Source organism: Xenopus laevis, chromosome 5S (genome assembly GCF_017654675.1).
Source record: "Xenopus laevis strain J_2021 chromosome 5S, Xenopus_laevis_v10.1, whole genome shotgun sequence".
Taxonomy (NCBI): domain Eukaryota; kingdom Metazoa; phylum Chordata; class Amphibia; order Anura; family Pipidae; genus Xenopus; species Xenopus laevis.
In genome coordinates, this window is record NC_054380.1 from 133,970,977 (window position 1) to 133,994,253 (window position 23,277).

A 23,277-nucleotide genomic window follows, 5' to 3' on the forward strand; every position below is an offset into this window, starting at 1 on the left:
TTGGAATGTTTTGGTAGAAATCTTTAAAGTAAAGCTATTAGTGTCATTTTTTTTATTTTTTTCATGGCTAGATATCCCCCTCCCCCATAGCAGCTTATAAAAAATTTTACTAGTTAAATCATTGCACTTTGTCAATTTTATTGCTATGCAAAAAACAAGGCCATTCCATTGGTATATGTACAGTTGAGTTCAAACGGATTGTCTCGCGGCCCCCAAGTCTACATGCAGATTGTGATTGGAGGAACTGTAACTGCGCAGGCGGTCGCTCCAGATGCACCACACAATATTGTCAGCTCAAAATAGCAATGGGCAGCTCTTTATCCGTACGCTTATTGTCCAACTACAATGCTCACACCCTGTCACGGGCTTCGGGATGCAAAGTGTTGTAGTTCTACAACTCCTGGAGGACCTTAAGTTTGCCCGTGTCTGATCAAGAGGTAAAAGTCAGCATGGAATCTGCAGAGCAACCTTGAAAACTCAATTCCTGATTGGCTTTAATTCCAGCAGTCAATAAGATCCGATCATACTGGTAAAAAAATACCCTAGAATACATCATATTTGACTATGTTCATAAACATTTTAGATCAACTGCAAGAGAATACTCTGAAGCTGATCGGAGATACCGTCACATGCACTGGATTAAAAAAAAAAATATATATATATATAAAACGGAAGTACCATTCCTTTCTGAAAATGTATATATTGTTATGGCTTGCTCTGTTGATTAAAGGGGGTCTTTGTATTTTGTACAAAAGGTTGCAGCTTGTGTAAAGGCGAGGCTCAGTTCTGTTGGAAATACTGCTAGCACTGGTGGAAAAAGGTACTGCAAGTCACAGTGATTTTTTAATAGGGATGCACCGAACCCACTATTTTGGATTCAAGAAAGATTCGGCCGAACCCATCGAGAAAGATTCCGCCGAATACCGAACCAAATTTGCAAATGCAAATTAGGATTCGGTTCACTGGGCAGAAGGATTCGGTCGAATCCGAATCCTGCTGAAAAAAAAAGCCGAATCCTGGATTCGGTGCATCCCTACTTTGAACCCCAAACCTCTCATGTTAATAGATGATACTTCTCCTTTAAAAACAAGGGATTGATTCCTAGATGTAACTGGATAAAGATATACATAATACAACTAATTCTGTCTTCCTGTTTAAGGCGGGCTATAAGGTTTTAGTAGAAGCTGCACGAGGATTGCTCACACCATACAGCAGCGAATAGAAATGCCGAACAGTAGGACAGCACCATCGGGACACCAGTAATCAGCAAAGAGGGGTACCACTAGGGGGGCAGGGTACAGAAGTCGATATCTTTTAAGCTACAAAGAAATGAAATGGCACAGAGCATATGGCAGCACAAGCCTTTGCCTTTAAAAGGGGGTTATTCGGCTAAAAATCTAGCGTTCGTCAACCTAAGAATTAAATAGAAAACAAACTAAAATTGATTTTAAAGGGGTTTTTCAAATTTGAGATAACTTTTAGTATGATGTAGAGAGGGATATTCTGAGACAGTTTGCAGTTGGTTTTCATTTTTTATTATTTGTGGTTTTTGAGTTATTTGGCTTTTTATTCAGCGGCTCTTCGGTTTGCATTTTAAGCAATCTGGTAGCTAGGGTGCAAATTCCCCTAGCAACAATGCATTGATTTGAATAAGAGACTGGAATATGAATAGGAGAGGCCTGAATAGAAAGACGAGTAATAAAAAGTAACAATAACAATACATTTATAGCCTTTAAAGCTTTTAAAGCCTTTAAAGCTGCAAAAAGTCAGAAGAAAAAGGCAAATAACTAAAAAAAAACCTATAAAATATCAATAATGAAAACTAATTGAAAAGTTGCTTAGAATTGACCATTTTATAACATACTAAAAGTTAACTTAAAGGGGACCTATTGCCCTAAGAAATAATTCCAAATTATTTTTTATCATGTTAGTTGAGCAAAATAAAACATACTTGCGCTACATTTATTATTTAAATTTTGTTTCCTTCAGCCTTGGCATTGCACAATCACAGCAAGCAGGCCGGAGCCATTTTGTGGGCACTGTTATTAAGACAAATTGTATTTCACCCCAAAATCTTGTGTATGCGCCCGAATGCCCATACACAATTATAGAGTGTGAGGGGAAATGCGGGGAGAGCAGTGACATGTAGGAAGTGCAAGTAATTGTATTATATGCCCCGCCTCAGGCATAGAGGCGGGGCATATAATATTTGATTGACAGTTCAGATATTAAAACACCTTTATAAGAGGTATGGATGCTTTAATGAAAAAAACTATTTGGGTTCCATGTTTAATTTGCAAACAACTTTTGTGTGTAGATGACAGGTCCACAGGTGAACCACCCCTTTAATTCCAGGTCCAGTATCAGAAAAGAAAGGGCCCACCTCTGATCTGCTTCGCCCGTTCCAAAACTCCACCTATGTCTCCGTAAATTCTTATCCCCTTGTGGAATTCTCCATTTGAGAGAGAAAGGAGCTCGCCGTCTCTAACCTGCATGTTTTGTACTTTTACTCACTATTCCAGTGTAAGTGCAAAGCTCCACACTAATCCCTTGAAGTTCTCCTTGTGCAAAGTGACGTAACAAAATCTCCAGCAAAAAATAACAATATGCACAGGTGGAGCACCTTCTCGGCACCGTATTAACAGGGAGAAATTATACACAGCTCCTTTAATTAATACTTGGAGCACAGACAGGCACAGCAGTGTGTAAACCTGGATGAGTCTAAAATATACAAAACATGGGAGGAGTGGTTATTCATCTAAGGCTATTGGATCCCCCCCGTTAGACTATATTACAGATTAGTTCTAAAGATATTTATATATATTTATATATCACTGTATTGAAAGCATTTAAAAAGGAAAAAAAAAAGACAAGTATTTGATAAAATTCGTACAGAATCTCCGCTTTGTACATAAACTCAGTAGTATCTTGAAGCAAAACCGTTGTACGAGGCCTCGGCTCCAGCACAGTAGGAAGATCCGGCCTCTTTAATTCCAACCAAGGAAAGTGCCAGAGTGTTTGTTGATTCCGTGAACTCGAGGAAAAGAGGAGACAACGTTAAGTGTCTGACACGGACTTTAATCAATATCGGTGGCATAAAAACGATTGGCTCCTCATGTTAACGGGACCGCCTTCTTCAGCTTGTCAACCTCGGTCTACCGAGAGAAAGAAAAAAGTGTTAAGTGTTTTAAAGTAATACAATGTATATATAATATAATGTAGTGTTGCCCTGCGCTGGTATAAATGCTGTGTTTGCTTCAGAAACACTACTATAGTTTTATATAAATAAGTTGCTGTGTAGCCATTCAAAGGACAAAAGGCTCAGATTACACATCAGATAAGCTCTGTAGTACATAATGGTGTTTTCTGTTATCCACTATTAAAGCTGTACCATATAGACTTTTTTCAATTTCCACCATGGCTACACAGCAGCTTGTTTATATAAACTATAGTAGTACTTATCTGTTATCTACTGTGTATCCTGTGCTTGAATGGCTGCCCCCATGGCTACACAGCAGCTTGTTTATATAAACTATAATAGTACTTATCTGTTATCTACTGTGTATCCTGTGCTTGAATGGCTGCCCCCATGGCTACACAGCAGCTTGTTTATATAAACTATAGTAGTACTTATATGTTATCTACTGTGTATCTTGTGATTGAATGGCTGCCCCCATGGCTACACAGCAGCTTCTTTATATAAACTATAGTAGTACTTATCTGTTATCTACTGTGTATCCTGTGCTTGAATGGCTGCCCCCATGGCTACACAGCAGCTTATTTATATAAACTATAGTAGTACTTATCTGTTATCTACTGTGTATCCTGTGCTTGAATGGCTGCCCCCATGGCTACACAGCAGCTTCTTTATATAAACTATAGTAGTACTTATCTGTTATCTACTGTGTATCTTGTGCTTGAATGGCTGCCCCATGACTATAGTAGTACTTATCTGTTATCTGGGGCATCTTTGGAGATCAGATCTTTACTGCTAAAGGGCTGTGATTGCCTTGGGCTGGTACAGAAGCACAAAACATTGTGTACAACTTTCTAGCTACTTCGTTAGTTAAGCTTTAGTTCTCCTTTGATGAAAAAAGGTCTTACCTCTAAATTGGTCCGTAACAACCGTTCCTCTTCTAACTCTTTCTTTAGGTGATCCAGCTCTTTCCTGGAATGATAGATAATAAGGGGGTTATTTATTGGGAATGCACTGAATTCACTATTTTGGATTTGGCCAAACCCCTGAATTCTTCGCCAAAGATTTGGCCGAATACCGAACCGAATCTGAATTTGCATATGCAAATTAGGGATGGGGAAAATGTTTTGCTTCCGTGTTTTGTGACAAACAGTGACGTAAATCCCCTCTCCGCCCATAATTTGCATATGCAAATTAGGATTTGGTTCGGCCGGGCAGAAGGATATAGCCGAATCCTGCTGAAAAAGGCTTGAATCCTGGATTCGGTGCATCCCTATTATTTATCAAGCTCTGAATATCAGAACCTTAAATAATTCGTAGTTTTTGGAGCAAAAAAAAAAATTATTCGAGATTTATTAAAGTCCGATGGTCTAAAAACTCAGAATTCGAATCCCCGGCATCTAAAAGATCTTGAAGTCCTATACAACTCAATGGGCAAGGTCCCAGTGTCCTCGCTGATGTCCGTAGCGATATCCAATGTTTTGGGGATAAGGAGCAAAAAACTGAAAATTACGAAAAAATCATAGTTTTTGCGGAAAACTCAGAACAATTCAGAGTTTTCACGGAAAGCTCAGAGGTTTTCGGAGTTTTGGCCGACCCTATTTTTTCGGGCTTTTTTCTTCATAAATAAGGTCGGTTCGGGAATTCGGATTTGCTCTAGGTTGGGTATTAGAAATTCTGAGATAAATTCAGGACCTTGATAAATAACCCCCTAAATGTTTCTTGGCAAACTGATACAAGGGAAAGGCGTGCTGGCAGGAATCATTATGTTTCTTACGGCTAATTCCGGGAAAACTTTGGGTCCTGCATTTTTTTTGTCTTTGAAACCACCTTAAAGTGACCCCATCGTGTCTCTTAAATGCCCCTCACTAATCTGACCATACACTTACCTATGTTCTTTTCTAACGGCATCCACAATGCTAAGGAGTTCACTAATTTGGGCTTTGAGATCGTCCATTTGGCTCTTTTCACTCTTCTTACTGTCAGTCACTTCTGATTTCACTTTCACCTCAGCGGGTAACGGAACAGGAGGACTGGGGGCAGGTTTTGAGAGTAAAGCTGGGGGTGTAGATGTACCAGTGCTGGGAGCCAATGGCTGGGAGGAATAAAGTGTATACAAAAAAAAAAGTTAAAGGGAAAGGAAACGCCGCTTAAGCTGCTCGTTTGAACATCTTTGCAATTTACATTTCTTTTAATGTTTTGCCATGTTTTCTCCTGGCATAGAGGATATATTTCTGGGTTGCCCTTTGGTTTATGTAAAACCGTGTGTTTACTGGCAACACAGGGTGAAGGTCACAAGACACCAGCAAACAAAAGGTTAAAGTTACATGCTACAGTTTTGGATTAATTCTGGTTTATAGCTTACAGAAGGGGAGACATTATCCCTTATAATACATGAGTGATACTCAGAGTTCCCTGTATAACTCAGCCTGCAGCCTTGTGCCTTTATATGGTCACAGAACAACCCCTCAGTGACTTCTAATATCCTTATCATTTACAGTAGGGGGTACATTATCCCTTATAATACATGAGTGATACTCAAAGTTCCCTGTATAACTCAGCCTGCAGCCTTGTGCCTTTATATGGTCACAGAACAACCCCTCAGTGACTTCTAATATCCTTATCATTTACAGTAGGGGGTACATTATCCCTTATAATACATGAGTGATACTCAGAGTTCCCTGTATAACTCAGCCTGCAGCCTTGTGCCTTTATATGGTCACAGAACAACCCCTCAGTGACTTCTAATATCCTTATTTACAGTAGGGGGTACATTATCCCTTATAATACATGAGTGATACTCAGAGTTCCCTGTATAACTCAGCCTGCAGCCTTGTGCCTTTATATGGTCACAGAACAACCCCTCAGTGACTTCTAATATCCTTATCATTTACAGTAGGGGGTACATTATCCCTTATAATACATGATACTCAGAGTTCCCTGTATAACTCAGTCTGATATCTTTATAATAAACAAGGAAACAATATAACATATGTACACCCACATACAAACGCAGGCAAGTTACAGGTACAATCATTTATTTCCATACCTTTTTGACTTCAGGTGTCTTTACTTTGGCACTTTCATCCTCCTCTTCTTTAAGCACTTTGACAGAATCTGTTAAATCTTTGCTTTCCTATGAGGGAAAACACACAAGAGTTAAACATGTTAATAAACAACAATAAACTTGTTATTAAAATAGTAAGATTAAAATAGTAACTTACAGTAATGGGACCATTAAAGCGACCGGGTAGCCTCTTCCCTTGCATCTTTGGTCTGTTCACAGTTGGGTGAGATAAATGGTTTGAGGTAGGAATCACATCACCAAAAAAGTCCACCTCTAGAGAAACACAAAAGTGCAAGAATTGCATTAATCTTGTACAGTACATATCAAGCCGAGTCCCCCAATACCCAATCCTGTTACAGTTACAACTCCCCAATAGCCAATCCTGGGATTATTTCCATAATTCAGAGCTTTCTGGATAACGGGTTTCTGGAAAACAAATCCCATACCTGTATTGTTACTTAATACTAATCTTTCTATTCAGACCCTTTCGTATTCATATTCCAGTCTCCCATTTAAATCAATGCATGGTTGCTAGGGTAATTTGGACCCTAGCAACCAAATTGCTAAAATTACAAACTGGAGAGCTGCTGAATCAAAAGCTAAATAACCATATTGTAATCCATATTATGTATTGTGACAGCATATAAAGAGTACAGGTATGGGATCCATTATCCTGAAACCCGTTATCCAGAAAGCTCCAATTACGGAAAGGCCGTCTGCCATAGGCTCCATTTTATCCATATAATCCAAATTTTAAAAAATATTTTCCTTTTTCTCTGTAGTAATAATAAAACAGCAACTTGTAGTTGATCCCAACTAAGATATAATTAATCCTTATTGGAAGCAAAACCAGCCTATTGGGTTTATTTAATGTTTACATGATTTTCTAGTAGAAAGGGCATGTAAAAGCAAAAAAATAAAATCCATTTTTACTTTCTTTAATGAAAAAGAAACCTATCTCCAATATTTTCTAAGTAGAAAATGTGTACCGTTTTTATAATAAACCTGACTGTATACAGTGAAATTCTCCCTTCATTTACTGCTGTGGATAGGAATTGTCAGACGGTCCTTAACTGCTCTGCAGGGAAACAATCATACTTATGAACAGCAGGGGGAGCCCCCGCCTTACTTCCCAGCCATGCAGAACTCAAGCAGCTTTGTTTGTTTCCCTGTAGAGCAGTCGGTGACTGTGTAGAGATTTGTATTGGATTTTCCAGCAGGAACACACATTTTTAATCAGAGTCTAACTTTGTGGGTGCGCTTAGGACCCACAAAGTGGTTTCCGATGTTTCCACACCTATTTCCAGACAATAGCAACTTCTCATTGAAATGTGCCTTGGGGTAAGGAAACCACCTGAACTGCTGGGAAACACAAGACAACTGGGACCCAATTCAACTAATGACACATCTCCAAAAGCATGAATAATATTGTGAGCCTCCATTTCTATTTAGCGTTCTATGGGTGCAAGTTTATCATCATTAGGCTTTTACGACATTATCTTCAAATGTACGGTTTTCTACGGAAAATAGCTCATAGTAGAAGTTGATGCAGGGACTGGTCCGATTGCCACTCTGGAGTCAGTAAGGGCTCCCCCAAATTAGAGATTCTTTAAATGTCTTTTTTTTTTTGCCTTCCTCTGGATCAACTGGCAGTTAGGCAGGTTATATACAGACTTAAAAGGTTGAACTTGATGGACGTGTTTTTTTAAACTTACTGTAACTTACTATATTACAATGTCTATCATTCTCTGCTTATTGGTAGTAGTACAAGCAAATATGTTGAGCACTACTGCCCATAGAAAGGAACCTCAACCAATACAATAGGCCATTGATCCCCAAACAGTGGCATGTCAGACACATGTTCCTTACCAACCCCTTGGTTCCCTCTCCAACACATTGCTTGCCATCTATCTGCTCTCCAGCCAATAATTGGTATGCATGTTGTAAGCATTTTATTGACTAGTCCAGTGATCCCCAACAAGTTTTTACATTTTGTGCTTAGGAAAAAAAATTAGAAACCTTTCTCAAATCTTTCCTAAGCAGAAGAACAAGGCAGCCTCTTTCTTTCCCCTGACAACTTCCTTGACTACTTGGTGGTCAGACTGGTGGGAAACTGACCAGCAGGTGGCGCTGTTGTAACACAATTCATTCATATGAACAGTACATAAGTGATGTGCGTGCCGGCACGACACCCGCGGGACTCCCATGTTTACCTGGGCGGGTTCGGGCCGACCTCGCACCTCCGGTTGCTGGTGGGTCCGGGTTGAGCTCTTCTTCCTGCTCTCCCCGGCCGCCACTTTGCACTGCCGGTCTGCCGGCTTCCTTTTTTTATAGACTGGCGCCTTATCGCCCGCCCCTTTTTGTGACGTAATCGGTGGGCGGCACAGGTCTATAAAAGGAACCAGGAAGTTGCGGGCAGGAGCGGTAGAGGGAGGGCGGAGAAAAGCCAACCCGCACATCACTACAGTACATGTATCCCTTAATATCTTGGAATAATATAAAGTAAATAATGCATGTACATGGCAAAAGTGCTTCCGAGTAGCCTCCTCATCAATTTTAATTCACTTATTTTTAATCTTTACTTATCCTTTAAGAGCTAGAGCTGAATATAACTGCAGGATACACCCCACTCACACCCACTCCAGGGATCACATGAGCCCCCTAAAATGACATACAAGGAATATTACATTGGGCAGAAGGATAGAGGCAGAAGACACACCCCTTTAAAGGGCTAGTAACCGTTTGTACCGTATTCATCATGATTTTCAGCAGGATTTCTGCGAGAGAATATGATCTTACCAAAATGGAGTAGGGTAGGGTAAGTTCCCGACACGCAAGAAGGGAAACATGGCAAACAGGATAGGAAACAAAATCTGGAAAGAAAAGTCAAGGAGAAGGATGTCTAGAAAAGAGATTTTAAAACAAAAATTACTTTGCAAAGCAGGAAAAAAAGAAACATTTGTCAGAGGAACAGAAAGCCTGGGCATGCACAGCAGAAACATGTTAGTAGGAATAACACTGGCAGCCGCCATTTTACTTTGGGGTATCGGGTTATTTTCAGCATTTAAAAGAAACGTGAGAATGTATGAGAGAAGGGAAGCAAATGGCTAGAGATTCGGCTACTGCAGCTGAAGAGATGTGATCTCAGCACTCTGTTGACCTATGGCTCCTCCCTCTTAACACATTAGAGGTGTTGCTAACCAAAGGGACCCTCCCTATACGTCCAATATTATTAATGGGAAATGTAACTCCCCCTGGCTTACACACAAGGAACCCTCTAAGAATCTATACAATACAGGTGCATTTTCATGCAAAAAAAAAAAAGTGCATATTAAAGGGATACTGTCATTGGAAAATTTTTTTTTTTTTTCAAAATGAATCGGTTAATAGTGCGTCTCCAGCAGAATTCTGCACTGAAATCCATTTCTCAAAAGAGCAAACAGATTTTTTTATATTCAATTTTGAAATCTGACATGGGACTAGACATATTGTCAGTTTCCCAGCTGCCCCCAGTCATGTGACTTGTGCTCTGATAAACTTCAATCACTCTTTACTGCTGTACTGCAAGTTGGAGTGATATCACCCCCCCCCCCCCCAGCAGCCAAACAAAAGAACAATGGAAGGTAAACAGATAACAGCTCCCTAACACAAGATAACAGCTGCCTGGTAGATATAAGAACAACATTCAATAGTAAAAACCCATGTCTCACTGAGACACATTGTTACATTGAGAAGGAAAAACAGCAGCCTGCCAGAAAGCATTTCTCTCCTAAAGTGCAGGCACAAGTCACATGACCTGGGGCAGCTGGGAAGTTGACAAAATGTCTAGGCCCATGTCAGATTTCAAAATTGAATATAAAAAAATCTGTTTGCTCTTTTGAGAAATGGATTTCAGTGCAGAATTCTGCTGGAGTAGCCCTATTAACTGATGCGTTTTGAAAAAAACATGTTTTCCGATGACAGGATCCCTTTAAGCCAAGCTCCCATAAAAATATAACTTTAAGGTATTTTTAATATATTTACAGGAGTTTAGCAATTATCTGTCAATGGCATTAGCAATAATAAAAAAGCCATTGGTTACTAAGGATACGCATCGCTCTAAACTGTAACTGAGGCCAATATTTATGTTTTCTTTGCCTAATGAGGAAACTGTGAGCAATAAGAGGATAAGACGTGTCTTCCTAGCAGATAACCATCCGTCAGTGTTTTAAATGAAACAAGATACAAACAAGTATGGGACCTGTCATCCAGAATGCTCAAGACTTGGGGTTTTCCGGATAATGGATCTTTTCGTAATTTAGATCTTCATATTACTAAAAAATCAGATAAACATTAAATAAACCCAATAGGCTGGTTTTGCTTCCAATAAGGATTAATTATATCTTAGTTGGGATCAAGTACAAGCTACTGTTTTATTATTACAGAGAAAAGGGAAATACTTTTTAAAAATTTTAATTATTTAGATAAAATGGAGTCTATTAAGAGACATTCCGTAATTTGGAGCTTTCTGGATAACGGGTTTCCGGATAACGGATCTCATACCTGTACAATATTTACTTACCGTCTCTGGGGCTTTTAGCCGCTGGCTCTACTTCAATTGTCTTCGGCCGGCTCAGAATATGTTCCAGGTCCATCTTTGTTTTGTTATGATGTTCCCCGTTCGATTTTGGTTGGCTCAGGATCTGTTCTAGATCCATCTTTGTTTTACTAAGAGGTTCTGCCTCTGACTTTGGCCTGTTCAGAATCTGTTCCAGATCAGTTTTTGTTTTACTGTGCGGTTCCACTTCTGATTTTGGTCGGCTTAGAATCTGTTCAAGGTCTGTTTTTGCTTTATTATGTGGTTCTGCTTCTGCTGATTTTGGTCGACTTAGAACCTGCTGGTCCAGCTCTGTCTTTGCCTTATTGAGAGTTTCTGATTCTGGCTTGGGGCGACTAAACAGTAAATCTCCATTAGGCCTGAAACAGAACAAGCAAAATATGAAAAATCCAGCTTCACTTCCACTATAATGTTTAGTAGATCTTACTAAATACAGGTTTCTAAACTTAGAAAGGGAAATATCGAGAAAATGAAAATTTAATATAAGCTACATCATACTGATGTATGACGTGTTTATTTTCGTAAGTTCCCCTTTGAAGGGGAACTATCATGAAAATTTAATACAAGCTCCAGCATACTGAAATAAGAAAGTTTCCAGATACAATCAATTAAATATTCTGTATTATTTCTGAAATAATCAAGTTTATATTTACTATCCCTCTCTCAGCATGTTTCTCTTCATTCTGTCTTCATGCAGCAGTTTCTTTCTGACCACGCCTACTTGTAATAATGTCACTTCCAGTTTACAATGACAGAACTTCCTGTTTCTTGATGGTCAGGGGGTCACGGATCAGGTTGCGGATAAGGTACTTGCGGGTTGGGTAGCGGGTCCAATCGGGCAAGTATGCTGGTTGTGGGTCCACTGCGGTTTGCGGGTCGGGTTCAACAAATTTGTTCTGCGCAGGACTCTACCAGACATCCTGTCTCTCTACATGCAGAATTTGTGCAAAAGGCAGTTATTTTGTTACATTTTGTTTGTACTGGAATCAGTTATTTGTTGAAGCTTATATTCAATTTTAATTTTTTAGATAGTTCCCCTTTAAACTGGAAGAACTCTTTTTGCAATATTTATATTTATTAAAGCAGCGGCTGGATGGCATACTTATAAAATGTCGACATTTTTTAAAATATGTACCAAAACACCTATGTGAGCAAAAAAACTGGGATGTGCTGGAATTTGGCAATAATATAGAAGCTTTAGGAAGCAATTTAGAGGACTTACTTGGAGGTTGGCGACGCAAAGGCCGGCTTTTCTGGACGCTTGGGAGGGATCACTGCTGGTTTCAGGAGACTATTACTCTTGCTTGCAAAACTTGGTTTCTTTGGTGGTACCTGAGGAGCTGCAGGTTTGGGAGGTTTAAGGTCCAACATTGGCTTTTCATCTTTAAAAAAAAAAAAAAAAATCAAGCAGATGTTCTATTATAAACCATAAAGAGCACGTGCATTAAATATTGAGAATCAGAATGAATTAGGAGCTGCAATGTCTTCCGAGCTCAATAAACTGCTCCTTGGCAAACCCTCAACTCTATATTGTTCTGCAACAGCCCTGAAATTAGATTTGTTTCCCCTGATCTTGTAATCAATGCTCTTGTTGTGATGGAAAGGACTGATTTTGTATTATATAACCGGTGTCTTTCTCTCCGTTTTTAAATGAGATCTGGTATAAAAGTGTATATTGTAGGTGGGTCCCTAAGCTTAGTAAGTGACAGCAGCACAGAGCATGTGCAGTGAATCAGCAGAAAAGAAGATGGGGAGATACTGGGGCATCTTTGGAGTCACAGATCTTTACTGCTAAAGGGCTGTGGTTGCCTTAGGCTGGTACAGAAGCACAAAACATAATGTACAACATTTCTACCTACTTCTTTAGTTAAGCTTTAGTTCTCCTTTAATTACGGGAACATTTTTCTTTACGGTAAGTAATTTTTAGGAGATTCTCCCCCGCAGTAGCACAGATTAAAGGTCCCCATAGATGCAAAGATCTTTCGGTTAACGATCGATTTAAATGCAATCCGACTAATCCGTCAAATTATTGTGAGGTTAGTGGAAATCGAACGATTGTACATCTTACATTTTTCATCCGACATCTGTCAGAAAATTGATCGGCCAGGTCAAAAAATTGTTATCGGCCCCAGTGCAATCTATCTATGTGTGCAGGTCCAAGCAGGCAACTACCCGCAGTTTTCCTGGCAATATCGCTCTAAATGGTCTTTTTAGTTGATGGACAAATCGTACATTTAAACGATTGTTTTAAGATAATCGTGGTCTCACGATAATGAAAAGATCTTTTAAAAATCTATGGCCAACTTTAACCGTGGACAACGAATTTTACCATATGCCACTGGCTTAAAGGTGGCCATAGACGTTAAGATTTTCCTCTCTCTAACGACCAATTTTATCAAGATCCGACGAATCGGTCATATTATCGTGCATCTGACAATTTTTCGTCCCATATTGGCTAAAAAAAAATCAATCCGTAAGGTTAGAAAATATTCATTTGTCACAGTGAAATGTATCCATTTTGCAAATGTTTGCCAAGCAGGCAGCTACCCACAGTTTTCCTGGCTTCAACTAGACGATATCGCTTGAAATGGTCTTTTTAGTTGATGGACAAATCTTACATTTAAACAATCGTTTCAGGATAAGCTTGGTCTTAAGATTTTTAAAAGCTTTTCACTATCGTAACGTCTCTGGCCACCTTTAGGCTTGTTCTAGACTACCGAAGTCCCAGAGAAGGAGAGAAAAGAATGTGGGTTGGAAGAGAATGGAATCCCTTCATTAGACCAAGCACAGAATATGAAATGTTCAAAATGAGTGGGTTCTACCCGAGGCACCCCTTACCTTTCTCTTCTGTTTTTGCTGGAGTTAATTTTCTCTCTCCGATGCGAAGTTCTGGCTTTGGTGCTGCTGTAGAAGGAGGACAATCAATTCAGTTGCAACACTTATACCATGAACCTTTTGGGGCAGAGACACACACTGCGATTCGGGGAGATTAGTCTCATGGCGACAAATCTCCTCTTCTTCGGGGCGATTAATCTCCCCAACCTGCCTCCACGCCGGCGAGATGGCACTCGGAGCGCTTCGTTTTCCGAAGTCACCCAAAGTTTCCTAGTGATTTCGGAAAACAAAGCGCTCCGAGTGCCATCTCGCTAGCAGTTTGGGGAGATTAGTCGCCCTAAAGAAGAGGAGATTTGTCGCCGTGCGACTAACCTCCCCGAATCGCAGCGTGTGTCTCTGCCCTTAATGTATACGTGTAAATAATCACAGGCTGATGCAGAGGAGATCTCACCTAGCCTATGATTAAGTGTCCTTGGGGGACACAAAATGCATCAGACTTTTATCCTTAATACATAAATGGAAATAAAGACTTTTTTGTACTACTTCAAAAAATTTGGGCTCCTGGATTCTACTGACTGATTGACTTTTGGTGTTGCGGAGTGGTGCCTGCCCGCTACTTAAAGGAAAACTATACCCCCCAAACAATATAGGTCTCTATAGAAAGATATTGCATAAAACAGCTCATATGTAAAACCCTGCTTCATGTAAATAAACCATTTTCATAATACCGTATATACTCGAGAATAAGCCATCCCGAGTATAAGCCGAGGTACCTAATTTTACTTCCAGAAACTGGGAAAGCTTATTGACTCGAGTATAAGCCTAGGGTGAGAAATGCAGCAGCTTCTGGTAAGTTTCAATCAAAAAATTGAGGGTTTCTGCTCCCATTGGAGGCGCTGGCATCTCGTTTTTGGATGCCGGCGACCATTCTTGGATGCCGGCGAATATTCTTGGAGACTATTCTTGGACGTGGGTGACTATTCTTGGATGCCGGCGACTATTCTTAGGCGCCGGCGACTATTCTTAGATGCCTGCGACCGTTTTTGCGCTTGACCCGAGTATAAGCCGAGGTAGAGTTTTTCAGCATATTTTGGGGGCTGAAAAACTCGGCTTATACTCGAGTATATACGGGAATATACTTTTCTAATAGTATGTGCCATTGGGTAATCATAAATAAAAAATTGTAATTTTAAAAAATAAGGGCCACCCTCTAGGATCGTACGATTTACTGTGCACACAAACAAACTATACTTGGTCACATGAGCCAATTAACAGTCAGAGTTGTGTCTTTTGCTTCAACACTTCTTCCTGTTACAGTTGAAGTATTTCTGGTCAGGTGATCTCTGAGGCAGCACACAGACCATCACAAAATGGGGGTTCAAGGTAAGAGATGTAAAAGGGCAATATTTACTTATATTAAATAATCTTTCCAAACTGGAATATATATTTGCCACTTAATATGATGTAAACTATCTGTTGCTTAAAGGATAAGTAAACCTTTAAAATAAGTGAATGTAAAATTGATGAGGGGGCTATTCTAAGCACTTTTGTCATCTACATTCAGTATTTATTTTTAATTCCAAGATATTAAGGGATACATGTACTGTTAATATGAATGAATTTTGTTACAACAGCTCCCCCTGCTGGTCATTTTCCCACCAGTCTGACCAGCAAGTAGTCAAGGAAGTTGTCAGGAGAAAGAAAGAGGCTGCTCTGATGTTCTTCTGCTTAGGAAAATAATTAGAAACCTTTCTCAAACCTTTCCTAAGCAGAAGAACATCAGAGCAGCCTCTTTCTTTCTCCTGACAACTTCCTTGACTACTTGCTGGTCAGACTGGTGGGAAAATGACCAGCAGGTGGTGCTGTTGTAACAAAATTCATTCATATTAACAGTACATGTATCCCTTAATATCTTGGAATTAAAACAAAATAAATAATGAATGTATATTACAAAAGTGCTTAGAATAGCCTCCTCGTTAATTTTACATTCACTTATTTTAAAGGTTTACTTACCCTTTAAGTATTCATTTTGGGGGTATAGTTTTCCTTTAAGGTTTCTGTTGTGAAGATCTAACCTAGCCTCAGATGAAACCAAAGGCACCAAACAGCTGCCCCTCATAACAAAGACCCACGAGGGATCATGGAGGGGTGCAGTCTCAGGCATCAAAGGACCAAAGTGCCCCCAGGCTATAGGAAATATTTAGATGTTCATAAATCATTTTCCTGAAACAATTTTTCTGCCTGTTCCATCAGCAAACTGTCAGTTTCAGTATCTCTTCTGTGGCTGACATTTCTAAGGGCCTTGCAAACTAGAATCTCATGACAGTTTATAAACTGTGTTTTATAGGATGGGATTGCTTGCCATCATACTTCTTTAGTCAATGAAATTCCGGGATCAAGTAACAGCAGCATTATTATATTATATTATATTATATTAGAGAGATGAGAAATATTGTGCCTGAAAATAATCCTGTATCTCAAGTCAAAAAACAGACAAATACTTACATGTAACTTCGCTGTTACGACTGGCACATTAGCAGTTTACATGAAGGTGATTTTAAGCAACAGACAGTAACACCTTCTGTCAATACTGCTTAGTGCCCAATAGCTGACTGCTAGATAAGGCAGATTTAAAGGAATACTGTCATGGGAAAACATGTTTTTTTCAAAACGCATCAGTTAATAGTGCTGCTCTAGCAGATTTCTGCACTGAAATCTGTTTCAAACAGATTTTTTTATATTTAATTTTGAAATCTGAAATGGGGCTAGACATATTGACAGTTTCCCAGCTGCCCCCAGTCATGTGACTTGTGCTCTGATAAACTTCAGTCACTCTTTACTGCTGTACGGCAAGTTGGAGTGATATCACCCCCTCTCTTCCCTCCCCCTCAGCAGCCTAACAACAGAACAATGGGAAGGTAACCAGATAGCAGCTCCCTAAAACAAGATAACAGCTGCCTGGTAGATCTAAGAACAACACTCAGTAGTAAAATCCAGGTCTCACTGAGACACATTCAGTTACATTGAGTAGGAGAAACAACAGCCTGTCAGAAAGCAGTTCCATCCTAAAGTGCTGGCTCTTTCTGAAATCACATGACCAGGCAAAATGACCTGAGATGCACCTACACACCAATATTACAACTAAAAAATACACTTGTTGGTTCAGGAATGAAATTTTATATTGTAGAGTGAATTATTTGCAGTGTAAGAGTCATTTAGAGATAAAAACTACACCATAAAAATCATGGAAGAATCCCTTTAATAAGAAGAGGCCAAGAATGCTCCCTCCCTGTGGATCAGCCGTACTGTAAAAATGCAACAGCTATGTGCCCTTCATTACCGCAATCGATTGCAGATGATGAAATGAATATGGAACATAGACTTTTTGTTTTACAGGCAGTTACTGATTTACTTAAGGCAACTAAATATATCCTCGTCATGAGACAAAATTAATCAAGGAAATATTTCATGTGAAAGTCAGAGCGCAGCAAAGGGATACAGTTTTTCAAACGGCTAATTCCCATGGTTTTGAGCTGTAACGTATTGATGAACCACATACCTGGGCTTTTAATGGGAGGCGGAGGTTTCCTCGGCTTCTGTAAAGAGATAAAATAATACAACTAGGCTCAAGCATAAAACAGGGCAAAATAGACGTGCAATAACAAAAGAAGCCAACCATACTGTCTCAGCATGTTGTACATTTGGGCCAAATGCATAAATGTCATTAGCCATAGCTGTAATTTAGCAAACTGGTAATGTTGGGAAATGTAGTTCAGCAACAGCCAGTGACATATGGACATACAGTGGTGTGAAAAACGATTTGCCCCCTTCCTGATTTCTTATTCTTTTGCATGTTTGTCACACTTAAATGTTTCTGCTCATCAAAAACCGTTAACTATTAGTCAAAGATAACATAATTGAACACAAAATGCAGTTTTTAAATGAAGGTTTACGTTATTAAGGGAGAAAAAAAACTCCAAATCTACATGGGCCTGTGTGAAAAAGTGATTGCCCCCCTTGTTAAAAAATAACAACTGTGGTTTATCACACCTGATTTCAATTTCAAAGGTTATAAAGCCATTTCTAAAGCTTTGGGACTCCAGCGAACCACAGTGAGAGCCATTATTCACAAATGGCAAAAACATGGAACAGTGGTGAACCTTCCCAGGAGTGGCCGGCCGACCTAAATTACCCCAAGAGCGCAGAGACAACTCATCCGAGAGGCCACAAAAGACCCCAGGACAACATCTAAAGAACTGCAGGCCTCACTTGCCTCAATTAAGGTCAGTGTTCACGACTCCACCATAAGAAAGAGACTGGGCAAAAACGGCCTGCATGGCACATTTCCAAGGCGCAAACCACTTTTAAGCAAAAAGAACATTAAGGCTCATCTCAATTTTGCTAAAAAACATCTCAATGATTGCCAAGACTTTTGGGAAAATACCTTGCGGACCGACGAGACAAAAGTTGAACTTTTTGGAAGGTGCGCGTCCCGTTACATCTGGCGTAAAAGTAACACAGCATTTCAGAAAAAGAACATCATACCAACAGTAAAATATGGTGGTGGTAGTGTGATGGTCTGGGGTTGTTTTGTTGCTTCAGGACCTGGAAGACTTGCTGTGATAGATGGAACCATGAATTCTACTGTCTACCAAAAAATCCTGAAGGAGAATGTCCGGCCATCTGTTCGTCAACTCAAGCTGAAGCGATCTTGGGTGCTGCAGCAGGACAATGACCCAAAACACACCAGCAAATCCACCTCTGAATGGCTGAAGAAAAACAAAATGAAGACTTTGGAGTGGCCTAGTCAAAGTCCTGACCTGAATCCTATTGAGATGTTGTGGCATGAACTTAAAAAGGCGGTTCATGCTAGAAAACCCTCAAATAAAGCTGAATTACAACAATTCTGCAAAGATGAGTGGGCCAAAATTCCTCCAGAGCGCTGTAAAAGACTCGTTACAAGTTATCGCAAACGCTTGATTGCAGTTATTGCTGCTAAGGGTGGCCCAACCAGTTATTAGGTTCAGGGGGCAATTACTTTTTCACACAGGTTTGGATTTCTTTTCTCCCTAAATAGTAAAAACCCTCATTTAAAAACTGCATTTTGTGTTTACTTGTGTTATCTTTGACTAATAGTTAAATGTGTTTGATGATCAGAAACATTTTGTGTGACAAACATGCAAAAGAATAAGAAATCAGGAAGGGGGCAAATAGTTTTTCACACCACTGTATGTACCCTGAAAATGTCTAAGTCTAGAGATGCTGTATTTTATACTAGGGATGCACCGAATCTACTATTTTAGATTTGGCCGAACCTCCGAATCCTTTGCGAAAGAATCGGCCGAATACCATAGCGAACCGAGTCCTAATTTGCATATGCAAAAAAGGGGAAACCATTTTTTACTTCCTTGTTTTGTGACAAAAAGTCATTTCCCTCCCCATCCCTAATTTGCTTATGCAAATTTGGATTGGGTTTGGTAGAAGGATCCTGCTGAAAAAGGCGAATCCTGGCCAAATCCCGATCCGAATCCTGGATTCGGTGCATTCATATTTTATACAGTTATGGGACCTGTTATCCAGAATACTCGGGACCGGGGGTTTTCTGGAAAACAGATCTTTCCGTAGTTTGGATCTTCATACCTTAAGTCTACTAGAAAATCATGTAAACATTAAATAAAGCCAATAGGCTGGTTTTGCCTCCAATAAGGATTAATTATATCTTAGTTGGGATCAAGTACAAGCTACTGTTTTATTATTACACAGAAAAAGGAAATCATTTTTAAAAATTTGGATTATTTGGATAAAATGGAGTCTATGGGAGATGGCCTTTCCGTAATTCGAAGCTTTCTGGATAACGGGTTTCCGGATAACGGATCCCATACCTGTAAATTGAACCAGGGGTTCAGCAGCCATATCACAGCAATGAAACAGGCCTTTGGTTGCCCACAACAGCTCCCCGTCTTAGATCTTATGATGGCCTAAGCTTAGACGTTGACCGAAAACATTGCAGAAAATGAACTTTTGTTGTAGAAATTGATGCTAAAGGGTTTTGATTTGTAATGCACTGGTTTTAGAGCTGCCATGAAATATAAAGCTTAATTAACTGCTAATTAGTCTTGCATTGTGACAAATTACACACACCTAGGGGCAGATTTATTAAGGTTCGAATTTTAAATTCAAATTAGAATTTTCGAGTTGGATTTTTAGTCAAATTCGAGTTGGGAATATCCAAACTCGAATTCGAGATGTATCATACCTTGACTCTGGGAACAAGCCAAATTCGATAGCATTTCATGCCGAGATCATGTACAAGTCAATGGCAGAGGTCCAGTGACCCATTTGAAAATGTTAACAGCCTTCCTGACATTCGAGTTTTTTGCGGTGAAAAAACTCGATTCGAGTTTAGTCGAATTTGATTCGAGTTTCTGAGTTTGTTCGAGTTTTAGACATTGAGTTTTTTCTTGAAGGGGTGGTTCACCTTTAAGTTACATTTCAGTATGTTATAAAGTGGCCAATTCTAAGCAACTTTTCAATTGGTCTTCATTATTTATCTCTTATAGTTTTTTAATTATTTGCCTTTTTCTTCTGACTTTTTCCAGCTTTCAAATGAGGGTCACTCACCCAATCTAAAAAGTAAACGCTCTGTAACGCTACAAATGTATTGATTAGCTACTTTTTGTTACTCATCTATTCGGGCCTCTCCTATTTATATTCCAGTTTCTTATTCAAATCAGTGCATGGTTGCTAGGGTAATGTGGACTCTAGCAACCAGACTGCAGAAATTGCGAACAGGAGAGCTGTTGAATAAAAAGCTAAATAACTCAAAATCCACAAATAAAAAATGAAAACCAATTGTCTCAGAATATCCCTCTCTACATCATCCTGTGCTTGAATGTCTGCCCCCATGGCTACACAGCAGCTTGTTTATATAAACTATAGTAGTACTTATCTGTTATCTACTGTTTATCCTGTGCTTGAATGACTGCCCCCATGGCTACACAGCAGCTTATTTATATAAACTATAGTAGTACTTATCTGTTATCTACTGTGTATCCTGTGCTTGCATGACTGCCCCCGTGGCTACACAGCAGCTTGTTTATATAAACTATAGTAGTACTTATCTGTCATCTACTGTGTATCCTGTGCTTGAATGGCTGCCCCCATGGCTACACAGCAGCTTGTTTATATAAACTATAGTAGTACTTATCTGTTATCTACTGTGTATCCTGTGCTTGAATGGCTGCCCCCATGGCTACACAGCAGCTTGTTTATATAAACTATAGTAGTACATATATGTTATTTACTGTGTATCCTGTGCTTGAATGGCTGCCCCCATGGCTACACAGCAGCTTGTTTATATAAACTATAGTAGTACTTATCTGTTATCTACTGTGTATCCTGTGCTTGAATGGCTGCCCCCATGGCTACACAGCAGCTTGTTTATATAAACTATAGTAGTACATATATGTTATTTACTGTGTATCCTGTGCTTGAATGGCTGCCCCCATGGCTACACAGCAGCTTGTTTATATAAACTATAGTAGTACTTATCTGTTATCTACTGTGTATCCTGTGCTTGAATGACTGCCCCCATGGCTACACAGCAGCTTGTTTATATAAACTATAGAAGTACTTATCTGTTATCTACTGTGTATCCTGTGCTTGAATGGCTGCCCCCATGGCTACACAGCAGCTTGTTTATATAAACTATAGTAGTACTTATCTGTTATCTACTGTGTATCCTGTGCTTGAATGGCTGCCCCCATGGCTACACAGCAGCTTGTTTATATAAACTATAGTAGTACTTATCTATTATCTACTATGTATCCTGTGCTTGAATGGCTGCCCCCATGGCTACACAGCAGCTTGTTTATATAAACTATAGTAGAGGTTCTGAAACAAACACACCAGTTGTACAAGTGCAGCACAACACTACATTATATTTTAATTACTTGAAAAAACGTTATTTTTCATGTTACTGTTTATTTAAGACTAAAACATTACAGCTGCCATGTTGGCTCAAGTTAAATATCTATAAATCCTTCCCCAAATGCCTGTGGGGGGGGGGGCAGCATCCCTGCACTTACAGTAAGGGGTACATTTATCAAAATGTGACATTTGGACTCACCACAGAAAAACCTCACCCATGTTCCATTCATTCCTATGGGATTTTTATAATTGTATTTGATAAATATACTTTTATAAATCCCATAAGAATGAATGGAACATGGGTGAGTTTTTCTGTGGTGAGTCCAAATGTCACATTATGAGAAATCTGGCCCTAAAATCGTATATAGGCACAAAGGCTCTTGGTGATGAATTCTGCTCAAAGCTGTGCTCATATAGTAACCTGGTGAATTGATCACATCTAAACTTGTATGGGCAGCATTAGACTACAAGCAAGTGTCCAACTCAGGCAGTAATAGCTGCCTCTTATACGTACCTCTTTTTCGGACTCTTGTATTAGAGCAACAAAGTTGTCGGGGAAAACGCCTTCCTTACCATTCAGTTCTCCTTTCCACCAGCCTGGGTCACCAGTATCCTGCAATAATAAGATTGTCAGCTCTGTTACATACCATTAGCAAAGAAACGAGTAGTCGTATGTCTCTCTATATATATCCATCTATTTCTACATAGAGTGGACTGGATTAAAGGATCTTTGATTTATTAGAATACTTACTTTACTAGTGAGGCAAATAATATCCCCTTCCTTAAAAGAAAGTTCATCCTCGTTCACAGATTCATAGTTAAACAGGGCTCTGCACATCTCCTTAGCTATGAGAAAGAGAAGAAAACACATGGTTACACTACTATCTCAGCACACATCACTGAGTATTAAAAGGAAAATATCCTTTTCGACATAAGCTCATTCAGTTGGGCTACGTGAAAACAGTGCAACTCACCATCTGAACTATCACACACATACTTGCACAGAGATACACGATACTTTCGATTAAAGGGGAAGTAAGGTCATAAAAAGTAAAATTACTTTAACAGGACCACTACATATCTTCAAGGTGCTTTAATTAAAAAATATGTGTAGTTTTCATAAAAACAGTGAACTTCATCGCTCCTGCTTCTCTCCACTAGCATAGACTTCAGCATGCTTGAATTCCTCAGCCCGGCTGGCTGATGGCTGCTTAAAGGACCAGTAACACTAAATTTTTTTTTTCCAAAATTCGTTAGTACCAAAGTTACTAGTAGTTCCAAAGTTTAATTTTAGGTGTCAGTATCTCTTTAAAGGACCAGTAACACTACATTTTTTTTTTCCAAAATTCGTTAGTATAGAACGAAAAATAAACACCAAGGCAAATAAAACTTTTAAATTGCAAAGCCTTTATTATGAGATAACTCCTCTTCTAAAACGGCGAAAGGGCGACCATCCATGCAGCGGTGTTCAACTTCTCCTCCCTGGCTATTCTAGTGACAGTATGTGAAGGAGGCAGAGGTCCGCTCTGCAGCGCTTCCTCTATTCGACTTTGACTCCAGCCTTTCCTCCTCCGACGAGGAAGAAGAAGAAGAGGAGGAGGGCAGCCTCTGCCTCTCCAGCGACAAGTGCTGTCTGCAGAATGGTAGTAGTAG

The 23,277-nt window shown here is 39.5% G+C and overlaps 1 protein-coding gene across 4 annotated transcripts in view; it reads right to left on the reverse strand.

Moving 5' to 3' along the window:
- Positions 1–2,802: 2,802 nt before the first annotated feature.
- cd2ap.S (CD2-associated protein S homeolog) overlaps positions 2,803–23,277 on the reverse strand; it is a 76,138-nt gene continuing 55,663 nt past the window's right edge. For all 4 annotated transcript variants that reach the window (XM_018265990.2, XM_041565083.1, XM_018265991.2 and 1 more), the window contains 11 exons: positions 22,376–22,470; positions 22,139–22,237; positions 17,255–17,291; positions 13,699–13,764; positions 12,083–12,242; positions 10,825–11,219; positions 6,421–6,536; positions 6,246–6,332; positions 5,086–5,291; positions 4,105–4,168; positions 2,803–3,155 (listed from right to left, as the gene is read on the reverse strand). In XM_018265990.2, coding sequence (XP_018121479.1) covers positions 3,114–3,155; positions 4,105–4,168; positions 5,086–5,291; positions 6,246–6,332; positions 6,421–6,536; positions 10,825–11,219; positions 12,083–12,242; positions 13,699–13,764; positions 17,255–17,291; positions 22,139–22,237; positions 22,376–22,470 — 1,367 coding nt within the window. In that variant the 3' untranslated portion in view covers positions 2,803–3,113. The remainder of the gene's footprint in view (positions 3,156–4,104; positions 4,169–5,085; positions 5,292–6,245; positions 6,333–6,420; positions 6,537–10,824; positions 11,220–12,082; positions 12,243–13,698; positions 13,765–17,254; positions 17,292–22,138; positions 22,238–22,375; positions 22,471–23,277) is intronic.